General features: G+C 36.5%; 1 protein-coding gene across 1 annotated transcript; it reads right to left on the reverse strand.

Moving 5' to 3' along the window:
• Positions 1-3,264: 3,264 nt before the first annotated feature.
• Positions 3,265-5,201, reverse strand: LOC145006107 (WRKY transcription factor 22-like). The gene is made up of 3 exons (XM_078965202.1): positions 4,612-5,201; positions 4,215-4,325; positions 3,265-4,054 (listed from the first exon to the last, which is right to left on the reverse strand). The coding sequence occupies exons 1-3, from the start codon at positions 5,103-5,105 to the stop codon at positions 3,613-3,615; spliced, it is 1,047 nt and encodes a 348-aa protein (XP_078821328.1). The 5' UTR covers positions 5,106-5,201; the 3' UTR covers positions 3,265-3,612.
• Positions 5,202-19,246: the final 14,045 nt, after the last annotated feature.

Below are 19,246 nucleotides of genomic sequence, written 5' to 3' on the forward strand. Positions count from 1 at the left end.
GTCTAAGCCATAGAATGGGGCCATAGCTGAATAAATGTGGCAACTTTGAGCTTCTAAAGCTCATGAGTGCCTAAATCTGAAGTCCTTTCATCCCCAAAGGTTCAAATCTCGGATTGACCTTGGAAATGGCCCAAAAATGACAACATACAGGTTAAGAAGGAGATTTAAGTGAATAACAGCTAAGGTATAAGCTTTATACCTCTATGAAGACGGAAATGAATCCTTAGCTTTGGATCTCCAAGCCTTCGCTTCCTTCTTCTAGCTTTAAATCGCAATGATGGTAAGAAATAGCTCAATAACACACAATGATGATTAGGGTTTTGAGAGTGGGGTGTGGATGTGATGGAGGCTAGGGTGGAGACCTGTTATGACGCTTAAATAGGGTGCAACCCCTAAAGATTAGGGTTTCCTCCTGATGGACCTACTCGTCGAGTCCAGGCTTACGACTCGTCGAGTAAACCACTTGAGACTCGCGTCCAATCTGGTATCTACTCGACGAGTTAGGGCTACCAACTCGTCGAGTAGTTTTTTACAAAATAAATACTTATATAAATTAAATGTGTACCAGGAACGGGATGTTACATGAAATATTTCAACTTTTCAACAATAAACTTAAACTTGTATATTCTGTAAAATTCTTTAAACGAGCATATATTATTCGTTTTAATTCGATGCGATTTTTTCTAACGTATAATTTAGACTTTGTAGACGATTTTAGATTATAATTTTGTTTTTTTTTTGTGTTTTATTTGATGAGTTACAATCCGTCAAAGATGAGATATCAAAGATGAAATTTTTCAGCTTTTCAGCAAGAAATTTAAGCTTTTGTGTTATGTGAAAGTCTTTAAATAAGTATATCTAATTTGTTTTATGTCGGATTGAAATTAAGTTTTTATATAAAGTGTAATTTAGAGTTTGTAGATGATTTTAAACTATAATTTTGTTGTTTTTTGTGTTATATTCGATGAGTTACATTCCTTTAAAGATAAGATATCAAAGCTGAAATATTTCAGTTTTTCAGCAAAAAAATTTAAAATTTTGTATTATGTGAAACTCTTTAACAAGCATATCTCATTCGGTTTAAGTCGGGTTAACATACTATTTTTTATAACATGCATTTAAAGTTTGTAGATAATTTTAAACTATAATTTTATTGTTTTTGGTGTTATATTCGATGAGTTACAATTTTTCAAAGATAAAATATCAAAGTTGAAATGTTTCAGCTTTTCAGCAATAAATATAAACTTTTGTATTTTGTGAAATTCTTTAAACAATAATATCTCATTCGTTTTATGTCAGATTGACATGCGGTTTTTGCCAATGTGTAATTTAGAGTTTGTAGATGATTTTACACTGTAATTTTGTTGTTTTTTGTGTTATATTAAATGAGTTACAATCCTTCAAAGATATGATATCAAAACTGAAATATTTCAACTTTTCAATAATAAATTTAAATTTTTGTATTTTGTGAAAAATTTTAAACAATCAAATCTCATTAGTTTTAAGTCGGATTGACATGCGATTTTTTTCAAAGTGTAATTTAAAGTTTGTAAATGATTTTAGACTATAATTTTATCGTTTTGGTGTTGTATCGATGAGTTACAATATTTCAAAGATGAGATATCAGAGCTGAAATATTTCAGTTTTTCAGCAAGAAATTTAAGCTTTTGTATTTTATAAAAAATTTTAAATAAACATATTTCATTTGTTTTAAGTCGGATTGACTTGTGGTTTTTTCCAACTTGTAACTTAGAGTTTGTTGATGATTTTAAACTATAATTTTTGTTTTAGTGTTATATTCAATGGTTTACAATTCTTCAAACAAATAGTATAAAGTATAAACAGTCAAAGTTTGACCGGTCCAAAGGGCATAAGTAACAGAAACGTGTTTATTTTTACGAGTTGGACCGTATCAAACCCAAAAAATATTTATTTTAACGAGTTGTAACATATCAAAACCAACAACATATTCGTTTAATGAGTTGTATTAAACCCCAAGAATGTGTTTTTAAAAATTGTACCGTATATATGTAAAATTGTACCAGTCCAAACATATCTAAGAACTGGAAAACCCGGACATAGACCTGGATCCGGTAAGTCTCATCGGATCCGGTCCACGATTCACAATATTCTTCGAAACCGATCTGGTACAAGAGCCAGTCCAGTCTAGTTCGGCCTGATTCGGTGCAAATGATCACCCTTACCGTTGGGTCTTATATTGTTGTGGTATTGTAGTAGAAATAGAAAATATACTTATAAATGGGTTTGTTGGCTTATTAACAACCGTTTAATATTTTATAATTGGTTTTTGATCTAGCTTCTTGCTATCATTTTAATATGTGGTTGTTTCGATATATATATATATATATATATATATATATATATATATATATATATATATATATATATATATATATATATATATATATATATATATATATATAAATTAAGGGGTAGCACGAGGTACTATGGGCTCCAACTAATACCCGCCCTTGAATAATACTCGAATGAATAAAAATATTAAATCGATTTTGTGTTGTCTTCCTAATAACAGTACAATACTTGACGTAATTTAATATTAATCTATTTTCTAATTTTTTTCGTCATGTAATTATCATCTTATTATTACAAGAATAAGTAAAAATGTTGATGGGTGGATTAAATCTAATTGAATTACAACTTCGATACGTAAAATACAAGTTATTTTCACGATTGCGCCATAACAAAGACACAATGGACTATATGACCTTGATGGATAGTACTTTTAAGTAGAAACTTAAAATAGTAATTTTCAAACATTTATCATTTATGGATAAAAGCCATGTCTTTTACAGCTTTACTATATAAATCATTAATATATCATATAGAATACATAATATATAAGCTACAGAATATAATCAAGTTTTGCTAATTACTAAAAAAAACAGCAAATATGCTGAAATGAATATGAATTAATCTGGTGTGAAATACAAATTTAACAAGTAAACTACATTTCTATAGCACGAGTGCACCATAAAGAGGTCAAGAACTATAAGGCCTCGATTGAGAGTACTTTTTATGTAGGGATTGAAAATCACTAGTCTTTTCAAAATTTATGAATAAGAATTCCATATTTTGCAATATTAAAAGTTTAAATCATTACATATTATATAAAATATAAAATACAAACTTAATTAATACGTAAGATACAAAATCATTATTACATTCGTGAATAATTAATAAATAACCTAAATTATTATAATATATACTTCTCAAATAAAGGAATCAATCAAAATCTTTCATTCTTTATAATGGAGAATTATACTCTTCTACCATGTACAAAAGTTCATTGTAAATGGACAATATTCTTCAAGCCACAAAAGGGTTTGATACCCAATTGCCTAAAAGAAAAAAAGAAAAGACATATGCGAACACAATGTACAGAGGTTAATGCATATGGTACAACCCTTTAATGGTTTAAAGATTATCTTGGCAAAGGCCTATTTTTACTATCTCTCTCGCTTCTTTTTCTCTCCTCTAAAAAGTAAAAGAGAACAAAAAGAAACACTATGAAAAGTCAGCAGGAAGAAACGCATATCATGTCATCATGCAAACGTCACTACACCGTAAAAGTCAACTACCGCCGGCTGCGGTGGTGCTTGTGGTGGCGACGTTGTTTGATAACCATGGGAAAGGTGGAGATGCCGTTGATGTCGCCGGAATAACTGGACCGACAAGCTCGTCTAATCCTTCAAAGAAGTCGTCCTCCATCACGATATCAAAGGTGTCATCATCGGTATCATTATCCTCCGCCTTTTCTGTGGTCGGAGACTGGCTGGCGGGGGGAGATACCGGCGGAGATGATGTTTGTTTGTTGGTTTTAGCGGTACTATCTTCGTCGCCGGAAGTGGTGGGTTTGTTTCTGGTGCTGCCCGCTAAAGAATTGCGGTGTGTCGGAACTGGGTGGCTGTGTTCGCCGGTGTAGGTGACGATGAACATATCCGGGTCGGATCTATTTCGCTCCACTTGTTTTCGGGCCAAACAACCCTTTGAAGTACTACATCTATAATATCCTCTGTTTAATCCAAATTAACAAAATTTAATCTCTTTCATCAATAAATCACCGAATTAAATAATAAAAATTTACCGAATATATACCTTATAACCCTGTTTTCACACCCTAACTAGAATTAAAATTTAAAATAAAATAGTAATTAAATAAGAAAATTACAAACCTTGGATATGGAGAACCTTTGATGGGTTTTTGACCATATTTTCTCCAAGACCATATATCGGAGGATAATCCCTCAGCAGGGACTTGACAAACCCTTTTCATCTGATTCTTCCTGTGAAATAAGTTATACATATAACCCATTAATAATGTTAAAGATTAGTTTTTATTTATCAAATATTTAAAAAAAATGAAAAAATTAATTACTGCATGTGGGTATTCCCCCAAAATCTCGTATTTTTCTGTCATATATCCCGAAAATACGGAACAAAATGTTTGCAATTTACACAAAAATTGTAATTTTGAAAATTGATTCTCTTGAAGGGTAATTTATACATCACAAAATTAACAAAAACCCAAAATTTACACGAGATGGATACGTCGGAAAATGTTTTCATTACCTTTTCTTTGACCTTGTACTTTGTGCATTAGAAGTTGTACATCTAGATATACCAAAAGATTGCTGTTTTTCCTGAAGTTGTTTTGGCTGTTGTTGCTGTTGCTGTTGCTGTTGCTGTTGCTGTTGCTGGTGGTGGTGGTGGTGGTGGTGTTGGAGTGGTGGATCTTGTAATCCTCCAAGAACCGAGAGAGGTGAGATTGGCAAACTCTGTGGAGATAGAGGTGGTTTCTGTAGTTTTGGAAAGTCTATGGGGTTGTTAAGATCATTCAAAAACTGTTCAATACTGTTGTCATTTCTTCTTTGAAATGGATCTGGAAAAAACCCCATGAAATTTTCATCTTGAAAACTTGATTTTTGTTGATTGTAAGCATCCACAGGCCAAGCTGGAGCTCCAGCGGTGGCCGTCGATGTGGTGGCGGTTGAAGCGACGGAGGAGGAGGCGGCGGTGGAGCAACAGGCTCTGACCACCGCATGCAAGTCCCAATCAACCTCCATTGTTTGACTTTTATGCAGGTTTTTAGAGAGAGAAACCAAGGCGCTGACTTTTTAGAGAGAGATTTAGAGAGAGAAACGATATTGGGGGTTGAAATGGAAAAGGGGTGCAATTTATAAATGATTTTTTAGAGGGAGAGAGAAAAAGAACGGGCAGGAGAGAGAGAAGGACGGGTAGGAAGGAGAGAGAACTGGGCAGGAAAGAGAAAAGGGCAGCTGGCTTTCACAAGAATCCTAGAGAGAGAGAGAGAAAGGGGGTTTTAGAGTGAGAAAATTAAGGGACTCATCGTTTGCTTTATTTTTTCTTTCTTGTGAAATTACATTTTGGTACATAAAGTTTGAATCAATATGGTATGGCAACACAATGTATTTTATAACCAATCTAGTATGGTACCTTTTGGTACATCGTTTGCTTTAATTTCTTTCATACTTTTTTATGGTTTAATTTGGTTCCCACCAAAATCATCGGTTTCGTTTGGAGAGTTTGCATCGACCGTATCTCAGCTAACCTCACCCTCATTCAAAGAGGTGTTAGAATCCCCTCCGGCGCCTGGCTCCTCTCTTTCAACGGTTTGGACTCCACATATCACTTCCTTGTTTCTTGCACTTTTGCAAGTGAGGTGATCTCTTTGCTTCTCAACTAGTGTGGTATTGTGCCCTTAAGTTTTCTTTTGATGAAACAAGTTATTGATTTTACTGCCAATTGGGGTTGGTGTCCCAAGAAGACAAAAATACTCATTGCTATGTATATGGTTTCTTTTTGGTATGTTTGGAAGATGCGTAATGATTCTCTTTTCAACAAGAGTCATCCCTCTACTCACAAAACGACATATCACATTCTCACCACGGTGTTCAATTGGATTAAATTTAGGAGTAGTTTTGGTTCTCGTAATTTGTCTGATTGGTGTTGTTATCCGTTTAATAATTTGTAAACTTTTTATTGTTTTTCTTTTATCTTGCCTTTCTTCTTTTAGATAGGATTCTTTTTATAAAAACGTTGTTTCCAAACAAAATATGGATTTTATTTTTTGAAGGTTTTTTTTAATCCGATGAATTTATGTATCTATTAATGTTTTTGGTGGAATTTAACTTGAGTACATTAAGCTTCTAATTTATGCGTGGTCTACTAAACATTGTTTGAATAAATACTTATGAGTAATTTCATGTTTTTCAATTAAGCTTGAATCATTCTTGAGCCAAGAAGTCTTCAACATTTAACATCCCGATCTATCAACTTATGCTAACATCATTTAGTTTTACCTAGTTTCAGATCTTTTACAACCCTATTTGAATTATTATATGTGATATATGTTACGAGATTGACTATCAGGCTCGTTGACACCAAATGCAAAATGCTTCTTTCAAGAAATTTTCAACACCATTCTCAGTGTATATGCCAAAGCTATGAGTCACAAACACGTTGTGAGTACTTTTCTTTTTAATTATAATAAAACTACCTCGATTGATTATCGAAATATATCTGGACTATCTAGATAATTACTACATGACTTCGATCTCTTTTTCATATGAAAGTATTGAAAATAAGTCGATTAATGCTCTTCAGTTGCATCAGATGTCACATATCATCTGTTGAAGATTTTAGCGTTATCAACATGTTTTGGTGTAATTATTATTAATAATGAAAAGCTTCATTACTAACTGAGCTTGGAGGTGCAGGGGTGCACATTTGGTGTGATAATTTGATAAAGACCGATTCTAGATGGTCAATCTCCAAGGTAAGGCCAATTTGAGATGGCTAATCTCCCAAATAAATAAGACATGAAAGAGATATTAGTCTTATCAAATTCTTCTCTATTCAAAACAAAGCAATTACATCTATATAAATAACAATGTAAATGGCTAAAAACTAGGAAATAAGAAAAATGGATGTAACCGTTAGTCTACTTTTGCTAGAAAATAAATAAATACAATAAGTAAATAAATTGCCAGAAATCTTATTAATAAGGGATATGAAATTCGTAGGCAACATGGCACCATGGATGTGTGTGTCTCCATTTAAGGGTATTAGTGGCGGATAGTAAATTGTCGCCAAAGAGTGTCATAAAGGCTTGTTCTAGTATCTCTAAAGGATCTGGCCATGAAGCGGCCTTAGGTATGATACAAGAAACGTATCAATTCATCCGCCCTTGAAATTGACCTCGTCCTCGAGGTCCAACAAGTACATGTTGAGAGTAAAAAGGATGGAGAATCGCTGGTCGAACAGCCGGAAAAAGTGCTTGAGATGTAGGAGATGTCTATAGTTATCTGTCAATGGCGATTGTGGGAGCGGTTCATTTGGTGATGGGGGCAACGACAGTGGTTTCTTCAATTGGATTGGTGACGGCGGGGGTGTCGGTGGCGACGACCGTGGTTGCTGATTCGGTGGTGGAAGCCAAGGTGGAGTCAGGATGAGTCTGACCATGGTTCCGGTTTGAATGTCGATGAGGGTGTTGACGGTGTCCATTTGTGTGATAACTACATCAAGACGCCAACCATTAGTGGTGGACACGTCGATGAGTATGGAGAGTTGCTCGCGGATACTTGGCGGTGTAACATTGGTAGCATGGACCGATCTTGACAGGGAGGCAAGATGAACGGGAATGAAAGCATCATTGATATAGACCGATTCGAGATGGTCAGTCTCCAAGATAATGCCAATTTGAGATGGCTAATCTCCCAAAGAAATAAGACATGAAAGAGATATTAGCTTCATCAAATTCTTCTCTATTCAAAACAAAGCAATTACATTTATATAAATAACAATGTAAATAGCTAAAAACTAGGAAATGAGAAACATTGGTGTAACCGCTAGTCTACATTTGTTAGAAAATAAATAAATAAAATAAGTAAATAAAATACAATAAATCCTAATAATATGGCATATGGAATTCGTAGGCAACATGGCAGCAAGGATGTGGGTGTTTCCATGCGAGGGTATTAGGGACAGATAGTAAAATGTGCCAAAGAGTGTCACAAAGGCTTGTTCTAGTGTCTCTAAAGGATCTGGTCATGGAGGCGGCCTTAGGTATGATACCAGAACCGTATCATAATTATGAACTCAGTAATACGGGTGTCCAGGGGCAGCGCCTCTAAGTGCAGAGTTCCAAGGAGCTGCAGCCCCTTAGCGGGTTTTAGGGGCAGCGCCCCTAACGGGGTCCAATAACTACCGGTTTTGGCGCCAAATCTAGAGGCAACCGTCATAATCTCTTTTCCCTCTAGTATAAGAACATTTATCTGGTTCCAGAAAAAAGGGTTGGAACTCATATACACGAAAATTATATTTTGTTCTCTCTATCTCTACAGAACCCAAAACAGCAAGGTATATTTCTGTGTTTTGATTTTAGAAGTGACATGATTTTCAAAATTGTATTTCTTGGATTATATCAAATCAGATTTCGTGATACCCCATATATAAGGGTTGAAATCATAGATTTTGAAAAGTGATTGCAATCACAATCATAAAAATTATCCTAGTTAATTGATATTCTAATACCCTAAAAACTTACATGAACACTCTCATTTGCTCACAATTGTCTTGCATCTTAGTTTATTAAATTACGGATACGACTTATTTAAGATGTTGCATGAAGAAATAAATTTTAATAATACACCATATAAAAATGTATTGTGTATCGTTGATCTTATTTTATATGTAAACCAAAGTATCTTATTTTTTATTTATATCAAAGTATTTTGATTGTTTATTCAAATGATTATTTATGTCACGTAGAAGTTGAATATCAATTTACCATATTTCATTACGTATATATAGCACTTACATTGAGATATTAGGTGCAAAAGATGCAACTTTTATTAAAAAGTTCAATTTGAGAGTCATTTGGAATAAGAATCACAAAGCAAAACATTTATTTAATTTGCTATTTGTTTATCCTTTTCCAAAAATATACACTTTTTTTTAATTGTGCTGATAAATTGCATCAGTTTAATATGGTTCCAATCTTTATTTTTACTTGTTAATTTTGGTGCATATGTATCGTTTACTTCGTTATTATGAAAAAAAGGACATTTCAAACATTAAATCAAAATGCAACTATACATGTGCATTATTGTATTTTTTATATGAAAGAGACATAAAAATTAAAAAAAAAAAAAAAAAAAAACGAAACAAAATTTGAAATGAGAAGAGATGGCAAGGAGTTAAAAAAGTTTGTGGCGAATGTGTGAAACTAGAACCTCATAGGCTATAATGTAAGAAATGGAAAATCATGGAGCAAATATCGGAAATTTCTCTAGTTGTGTTTTTTTGCATTGACTTGTGAAAATGTCAAGGGCCGCTGGGTTTAACGCTTCTCTTTCTAAGGTCCAAGTAATGAAAAGTCAACACGTTCTCTTCGACTTTATTTTACAAAATATTTCAGTTATTACAAAGTTTTTGGCTCACATACACCCTCCGTCCGTTAAAAGTATGTGATCAGTTTTTTTTTTTTTTATAACGTATTTTGCGTAAAATTGTAAACAAAATTCAAATGAGATAAAAATGTGCTGTGAATAATAAAACATATGGTTCGGTTCTATCATATGATGCAAATTGCAATTTTAAGGGTGGGTGTTTTGGGATTGCTTATTTAAGAGTTTTTATTGATTTATTGGTGTTTGACATCCGTTACAAAAATTTTAGGATAAAAAGATTTCATAAACATTCGATAAGTTATTTGCTTCTTACTCATTAACTTATTTAAAAAAAATCGATAAGTTATTTCTTAATCACACACAACAACATCATTTGTCAAACACTAAAAAGTACTCGTAATATTTTTACTTATTATGGTTTGTTACTAAAAAACCATAACATGTTTTAAATAAGCAATCGAAACATCACCTTAATCCAACTTTTTTGTTTTACCTAAAGTTGGCGGTATGATTCCATTTTGTTTCATATGTGATCTATCTTGCTTACTAATTGTTAAGATTTTCAAAACTAAATTTCCTCTATTGTTATTATTTAGTTGTCAATAAGTGTCTCTAGCACCTTTGTAACACCAATTTTTCGAAATTGATGAGATGAAGATTTAAAGATTTCAAATATAAAGTTTTTAAGAAAAACATGTTGCAACAGCGTGGCCACATCAATTATAAAGAACGTGTTTGACTGTTTGCCACAACGTAGCGAGATGGTGCCTACGATGTGGTCGCGGTTGCAGCTCAAATCCATGATTTTAGAGTTTCTTCCATATTTAAAGGCTTTAAATCATGACTTAGGTTATTCTCTTGAGCCTTCATCTTTTAAACTCAAAACCCAACCTTTTTCTTTGATCGTTAACCGTTTACTTTTGACCAGTTTGACATTGGGTCAAATTTGAAGGATTTGTGTTGTTGATTAAGGATTCCTCTTTGTTGGGTGATAGTTAATTCGTAGGATTATTTAATGAAACGAGTGAGAGTGTTGTTGTGCATCTTTGGTTTTACGATTCAGGTGGGTCTTTGTAAAATCCCAAAAATCACAATAATTTTTTTTTATTTTTTCAATTAAGGTAAAATCATTGTTTCCAATCAAAACTCAAGCCAAAACCAAATGTCAAATACAAATATCCCAAAATCATAGTATCATAAAATCTCCAAAACATGTCATTGAAGGATGTATATGATCACGCATTCGCCTTGCCCCTAATCATCGGAAATAGTTGAAACATAACACTTAAGCCATAAGTCAAAGCTTAGTGAGTTCTCCAAAATACCACCATACAAACATATAACAACATGCATACTAGACCCACAACCATCGGACTGGATTACCCATTAGCTCACAATATGAGTTTGGCTTGCCTTTCTGGCCCACAACTCATGTCCGGATTGCTCCCGAGACCACAACATAAGTCTGACTTGCCTATCCGGCCCACAACTTATGTTTGCCTTACTCCCAGGTTTGTTAGCTTCCACACAAAGCGACATTGCCTAACCCAATCACACAATGTCAATATATGCAACAGATAAACATATAACCAGCAAACAGATAATCATATAAACCTAACAGATCACTACAACATAACAGCATCCTATATACCAGGATACATAACCGAATGGGTTGGCATTGGTACCTTTGATCCACAAGTACAGTGAGTAAACTCACCTCATAGTATGAAAATATAACACAAAAGAACGTTGCTCCAAATGTCAACTCTACAGGTCACCTATACAACAAACAGTGACCTAAACTCAAACTACAACATAAAATACCCAAAATGCCCATAAGTCAAACTTGTTCAAACCCTAGGGCAAAGGTCAATGTCAACAAGTCAAGAAAGTCAAGGGAAAGTCAAGCTAGCTAAGTATGCCCCGCGTACTCAGCTACAACGTTGGGCGTAACTCATCCAATACCACGAGACTCTAACTTAGTACGCGTAGTGTACCTCTTGGTACGCCCAACAGACTCCGCCTGAACCCAAATCTTCATATTAAAAGCGTATTCCTAAAATACCTTTCATTCAAACTCATATCTAGACCCAAAATTTTCAAACAAAAATTTCATTTTTAATTAATTTCAAAACATTTGGTAATCATGTCAAACAACTAAAAGTGTATCATAGTATAGTAATATCATACTACAAATCCCAAAATCACATAATACGGAAAACATGGGTGGATGCAGTGCGATCAAGCCGGGTCATTCCCTTTCGAGCTAGAAGTACCTAAAACATAAATTGAAAACTATAAGCACAAACCTTAGTGAGCTCCCCCAAAATACTGTGACATCCCCATTTTCACAGCCAGAAAAGACCGATTTGACTATGCTTTGTTTGAAAATCAAAGTAACATTTTAAAGAAAAGTGTTGCGGAATTTCTTCTCAAAAGAAAATATGATAAAGATTTATCAAAGCATTTCCGAATAAATATATTTCATTTTATTAAAACCTTGGGATATCATGTTCGATACAGATCAAAAACATAAACATAACATTATAAGCATTATAACATTTATTTATATCTACTAGCCTATAATCCATAATCCTTCATCAAGTCATCCAATTATGCTCTTATGCCACTACATGTAACACAAGAAACAAGGTAGGTTAGGCTTGGGAGCCTGGTGAGCACATAGGGTTTTCAACCCACAATAAATAGTTTATTAGTTTTATCACATCAATCAACCCAATTATCTATCCCCGTTATCCTCACTTTACGTCCCTAAAACACCTATCATAATAGACATAGCCTAAGGATCGTCATCGAGATGGACACTACTACTAAGGGGTTTCCTCAGCAATAAATGTCCGTAAGGCAACCATGAGGGGGATGGAGTACACTGGTGAATACATCGTTCACAAACACCTACAAGTTGTGAGTCTGCTAGCGTTCCATTGGACTGTCTAGAATAGTCTGTGGTCGTCATCTATACTCTGGTAGATGACTGGATCATCGTAAACATCAAGGCCTCTCATCATTTTATCGCACATCATCTATTTCATCTACCCATTTTTACCCCAACATTTTTGTAGATATAAAATACATATATACAATTTAAATCATTTAAAACTTGTATAAAAATGTTCATCCAGCATAGATATCAAGTAAACAGATAATATGCACACATAGCACGTAATTTATATAAAATATTTCATATCTATGTGTAAGATGAAAGTAACTATGCACTCACTTGTTAAAGTGACGACTCGAAATTCGAGCAGCGCTTCGATTTTTAACAATATGATTTCCTTCGACAAAACCTAGTATTATTACCACTAGATTTTAGTCTAATATTTATTGCGAATAATTATTAGTCTAGATTCGTCATTACCTCAAAATCTACTTCATGATATATCAAGTAAGGAACAACCAGGTAGGATCATATCGGAGGTAGGGTTCGTCTGGTATACGAAGTATATTGTTTGGAAATCCAACTTTAAACACCTCACTAAATCACAGCCTAGACGTCATCCCCGTAAGTAGATCAATCAGTATAACGACTTTGAATCATTGATAAATTTTATTTATAGGTTCATAATAACGATATTATAAGCTATATTTAAAGTAGGGTAGCATAACTTACTTAGCTAGGAGCCGGGCTCTGAAGGGGCATAACTTTATCGCTGAATCTTTCTAAGAAAGATTATTGCAGCGCTTCAACGCTCACCTTACTATACTAAAAACTACAGAAAGATCAGTCGAATCATGAGGGACCGAAATGCTTGGGGGATAAGAAGAGAAAGACTCTTGAATCAAGAGAATGGTGCAAGAAATATGAGAGGCTAGAGGCTCTTATTTTGTAACACCCCGAGTTCAGAAGTGCAAGTTCAGGGTTCTTAATGTAAATAAGGAAGGTCAACTCAGCAAGTTGATGGGTAGACTCGGCGAGTCGAGTCGCGGTTCTGGTCACGTGTTAAGTGACCAACCCGGCGAGTCGGCGGCTGGACACGACGAGTTGGTGCTGAAGGGAGAAAACCCTAATCTGGGGTTTGTGCCCTATATAAAGCACATTATAACCCACCTTCAGCCTCTTTGCTACCCATTTGAGATCCAGAAACCCTCATCTCGTGTGTGTGACTCCATTGATGTAGAATTAGAGCTAGGAAGAGAAATTTGGTGTAAGAAGCTTGGGGATTTGGAGGCCATCATCAAGGGGTTGGGTAGATCTGAAATCTACTTCTATTTAGGCAGATTTCAAGGGTAAGGAACCTCCTCCTGAAGTTATTTCATTATTGATTCATGAATGGTGGTTGATTTGGGATTCACTAGCTTGTTTGGGAGCTATCTCGAGTTTGAGGCTTAGATCTGAAGTTGCTACTTCAGATCTAGACTTGTGATGGCCCAAAAGGTCATAAAGTTCCTATCTAAGAGTTATTGGTGAAGCCCTTTGTCTTTAACCCTAGCCTTAGAAGTGTTTTTGGGCTTATATCTCCTTGCTTTCACGTAAAGTTTGCAACTTTATGTGAGGGTTAGGCTGTAGAAGAGTGGATCTATGGATTGGAGTCCCTGCATGGCTTGAAAAGCCTCTGTATGGAATGAGAACTGAAGAGACTCGGCGAGTCACATGGGTGTGCTCGACGAGTTGTATGATTATGTGCATGGACTCGGCGAATTGGAAGAACAACTCGGCGAGTCTGTTGAAGATTGCCTTGGACTCGGCGAGTCTATGCTTGGACTTGGCGAGTCTGGTCGTGAAGTCCTAACCTTTTCTGGTTGAGCTGTGAATCGGTGAGTCGAGGGATGACTCGGTAAGTTGAGCAGGAAGGGACTCAGAGCTTGTTGGACTCGGGGTGACTCGGCGAGTTAAGTCGTGGCATGGGAGTTTCTGAGCATAGGAACTCGACGAGTCAACGGGTTGACTCGGCGAGTAGGGTCAACCAAGAAGGTTGACTTTGACTGAGGACTTTGACTTGGACCAAGGGTTAACTAGTTTGACTTCCAAGGGTACTTTGGTAATTATTGGTGTTTATTGGTTTTGGTTATTTGGTAACGATCAGTGGTGGAGTTAGTACTGGTGGTCAGAGCAACGTGGTCTTATTTCTTCAAGTCGACAGTTGCAGGTGAGTTATCCTCACTATATTGACATGGTCTAAGGCACTAAGGTCGGCTCTTTATCGGATGGGAATCCGGGTACTTGTTTGTTATGTTATTGCTTTACTATGTCTGCATCCTAGTAGTTAGGATGGTATATGTTAGAGACCTGGTTAAGGTCGGTATCCTGCTATATAGGATGATGTTATGTTAGTGACCGGTTAGGTCGGTATCTTGGTTAGGATGTTGCTATGTTATGTGATCTGCTAGATCGGTTGATTAGTTGTGAATTGCTATATGATTATATGTTTATGTGCACATGGTTGTTGGACTGGGGTTGGGTTGAGGCGGGTCCTGCTTTGTGATGTAGGCCAACATACCTAGGGAGGATCGGTTAGATCGAAGGCCTGACGAGCGGTCCGGATGGGCTGAAGGCCCAAGAGGGCGGACCAGACGTGCAGAGGCTCGGAGAGTGGACCAGATAGACTGAAGGCCCGGTGCGGGCGGACTAGTCATACTGTAGACTCAGAGAGTGGACCAGGTAGACTGAAGGCCCGGTGCAGGCAAACCAGTCATATTGTAGACTTGGATAGAGAGTGGACCGGGTGGACTGAAGGCCTGGTGCAGGCGGACCAGTCACATTGTAGCCTCGATATGCATGGTTGTTCTGTTTATGATATGATATGAAATGTGTATGGTATTGTGGTTGGTATTTTGGGGGTAACTCACTAAGCTTTCGGGCTTACAGTTTCAGTGTATTGTTTCAGGTACTTCAGGAAACCGTGGCAAGGCAAAGGCGTGATCATACCGCTCCTCAGTTTTATGTTGATGTTTTGGGATACTCTGATAATAAAAGAATTGAAAACCTTTTGTAATAACTTAATGAATATAGGTTGTTTTTGAAAAGTTTAAATTGGTTGTAAATTTTCACGGTGTTACATACATGTAAACATATAGATCTACAGATCACTACCGCATAGCGACATCCTATATACCAGGATATAGTTCTAACATATCACCACAACATAGCAACATCCTGTATACCAGGATACAAATCTAACATATCACAACAGCATGGCAACATCCAATATAACAGGATACAGATCTAACAGATTCCTACAGCATAGCAACATACTAAATACTAACAATCCAAGGAATACATAACCATATACTCATATGTGAGAAAGACATCGGGACAGGTGATCATCCTCTAGAGCCACAACCAAATAAAAACAAGCAAGAAAGCCTAGATCAAGAGTCCTCAGTCTATCCCACATGACTATATATAGTCCTTAGGCATCCTTCTATTAAAAGACAACCAAAACCAGTGGGCCAACAATGATGCCTTGGACCCACAATACAATAAGGTGAAACTCACCTGAATCGAAGAACTCTGAAACATTGTGATACGATTCCTTTTATCATTGCTTGCACCCACAAATCCACCACCAGAACTAGATAGAGTCTTAATCAATAACCCAAAGTCCAAAAGTTTGACCTAAAGTCAAACTTGATCAAAAATTCAACGGTCAACGGTCAGCAAAAGTCAACAGTTAACAGAACCACACGATGTGGCCATCTATGGCTCACGTCGTGAGCCACTATAGAACAAAATAATCAGGTCTCATAATCCTCACGACATGACAGGCATATCCTCACGACGTGAGACAAGTCTGAATGTTATTTGGATCCAAAAACTTCTTAATCCATTAAGCCACTACTCCATCGTTTCCCAGGAGGCTTCCTAACACTCCTAGGATCATAAAAATCGATGCTTTAAGGTCTTGTATGTCTAATACAATACTTGAGCTCAAACTAGGTCATTCATGAAGAAAATCGAGATAAATTCTCAAGCATGAACTCAAACATCCTCTAAAACTCATATCCATAACATACAAGCACCAAGGGGACCTAAGGATCCATAAAGTTGCCTACTTGATGGAGTCCCTACACAAAAACTCTTAAAGTCATGGGTAAATATGCACAAAACATTAGATCTAGCAACAAAGAAACATAAATCTTAAATCTTGGTTACTCACAATGGTTCAGATGTGTAGCTAGAGGTTTCAAATGGAACCTCCAAGTTGAAACTATGCTTCAATGGTGATCTCTTCTTATTCAAACCACCAAAAACCAAAAGCTCAAGAATCACAATGAGAGGCTAGGTTTAAGGTTCTACTGAGCTTAGGGACGAAGGAGGCAGTTTTGGAACCCTAAAATGAAGTTTATGGGGTTTAAATACAAAGGAAACCCTACAATATCATGGGCTTGGGCTGCAGCGCATTTCAAGCCATGAGCTTAGTTTAATTAAAAATCATAGTTGATTATTTCTCACATCATGACCTCTCCATGGTCACGTGGTGAGCCATGGTTTCACCCAAAAACCATGTGTTTGACTCCGTGAAGCCGATCCGATTTGGAAACCAGTGTTACAATTATCCCCCACTTAAGTTCGATTTTGTCCTCGAAATCACTTCCCGTTCCCATTCTAGAAGTAATCCTTTGTGTTCCTTCAAACCTGACTCCTTTAACACAGTTTAAGATCGCTTGAATGCCAAGACCCACACCAATAACATTCAAGATCCAAAGCTAGGCTCATAAGCTAATTTTAGCAGAGACTCTAGTGGCCTAAGGCACAACTACTGAAACACCTCATCATGATCGATTACCCCCGACATCCCTGCAGGCCTTAAAGAAATATGCAACTTTACAATAAACAATTCCCCACAAAATCGTTAATTCACAAGAGAAGATTTCACTTTTCAGCCTAGGACCATCAGGTCCCGAAATCGTGGATAACCTTTAGGAAAACTGAACCAATCCATTGACACTTATGTTATCCAATATTTCCAATCCTAACCCGACCAAGGTCTCCTGGCCTTGCATCGCTCATCAATATCTGAATTAGGAACTTCATCCCACATTATAGCTGCCAACCTCACACACTGACACATCAGTGTGAAATCCTTACAAAACCCAGCAGACAAGGCTAAACCATCATTTCAATCAATTATACTAGCCGAAATCCACATATTATATCGGTCCTATATCTACTTGGCCCACTGTCGCTACAATAACCCCGCATGAAAATGTACCAACATAAGGAAAACCAATGATCACCTACAAAACTAGATTAGGCTCCTACTTGGCTCTAACAGCCATGCCTAGCTATCTACTAAAAATACTTAGGCTCACCCTTAATCCACTAACTGACAATAGCACTCGGGCTTACCCCAAATCCTCTAACCGATAACAGCACTCGGGCTCGACAAGAGTTGACTGATCTTACCAGCTCTTTGGGTAGTGACTTGGACCTTTAAGCCCCAATCAAACAAGAGCAGAAAATGAATCCCTCATCACATCCCTAATCCTAGGTTGCTAACACCCTAGAGTCTAAAGCTCAATCACACCCTACATATGATGTCACAACTAAAACTAATATGAATTGAAAGGAAATCCAATAGTTGACAATGATCTTGACGCAACACAAAAAGATTCAGTAATTGCATGGAAGTCTTGAACTTAGAGAAATTCATCAGAGAACCAAACCTTGGCACAAGGTCTTCCTGATAGGAGGTTCCACTCTCCCTCACTTGAGATATGCTAGAGTCTAACAACTTCACAATCCTTCGATACTCAGACTAACTTGAACTCCACCACTTGATCCCAACCACTAATATCTTGATGCATAAGAGAATATGAACCCTCACAGCATTCATAAAATTCAATATGCAAACAACCGAGGACAAAGATGATTAATCCATTCACAACAAGAAATCAATTTTAACATATCTAAATAAGATAACTCCATTCAACTGATCATCCAAGATTACAAATGAACTTTGAAACACAAACTGGAATTACCGATGAATACGAATCCCATAGTAATTTCTAAATAGAAGGACTGCCAACTCAATATAGGTCCCTAGGACTCCGGCCGTCCCATGCCAATTGCTGGGTAACTGTCAAGCTCACTAAAAACAAGAAAATGACTACGAGCTTTGATGTAACCTTCCTTGCCATAATGGAAACAAACTCATGCACTCTTCCTGCAATCTCTACCATAATGTCCCTCCTCACCACACCTGTGACATACAAAAGATCTACACCTCCCCTCAGATGATCCCGAACTCCGGCCAGTGGACTTGAACTGGTTCGCTGCAGGCTGGGACTGAACCAGAGCCAAAAGTTGCTCCCTTATATGGGTATTTATCTCAATCTCATACCTCCTCGTGACATCCTAAAGCTCAGGGAGGGTACAATAATGTTGGGTAGATACAAACTGTCCTTAACCCAGCCCTTTTATTATAAATTCTTTCCCAAAAATGTTTTGTGAAAACTATCGGATCATAGCTTGAGATTGGATTCACACAAGCGTTTTTCCAATTTGCTAAAATCAAGGCTGCAAATCTAACATACTCCTAAACTACTATTTAGATTCACCTATGTTCACGATGAGACTTGATCCCTCAACCTCAAGAATAGGGGTGAGCATAGGCAGGTACCTACCATATTTGACCGGATCCGGAACCGGAACCCACGGTTCCAAGAAAGTTGGAACCGGAACCAGAACTGGTGATACCAATTCCTAAAATATTGGAATCGGAACCGGAACCAGCGAGTAGCGGTTCCAAAACGGGTACCCGGTTCATTAGTTTTTTTAGATTTTTAATATCTTAAAAAACCTATAT

Source organism: Lactuca saligna, chromosome 7, assembly GCF_052625555.1.
Source record: "Lactuca saligna cultivar CGN05327 chromosome 7, ASM5262555v1, whole genome shotgun sequence".
Taxonomy (NCBI): Eukaryota; Viridiplantae; Streptophyta; class Magnoliopsida; order Asterales; family Asteraceae; genus Lactuca; species Lactuca saligna.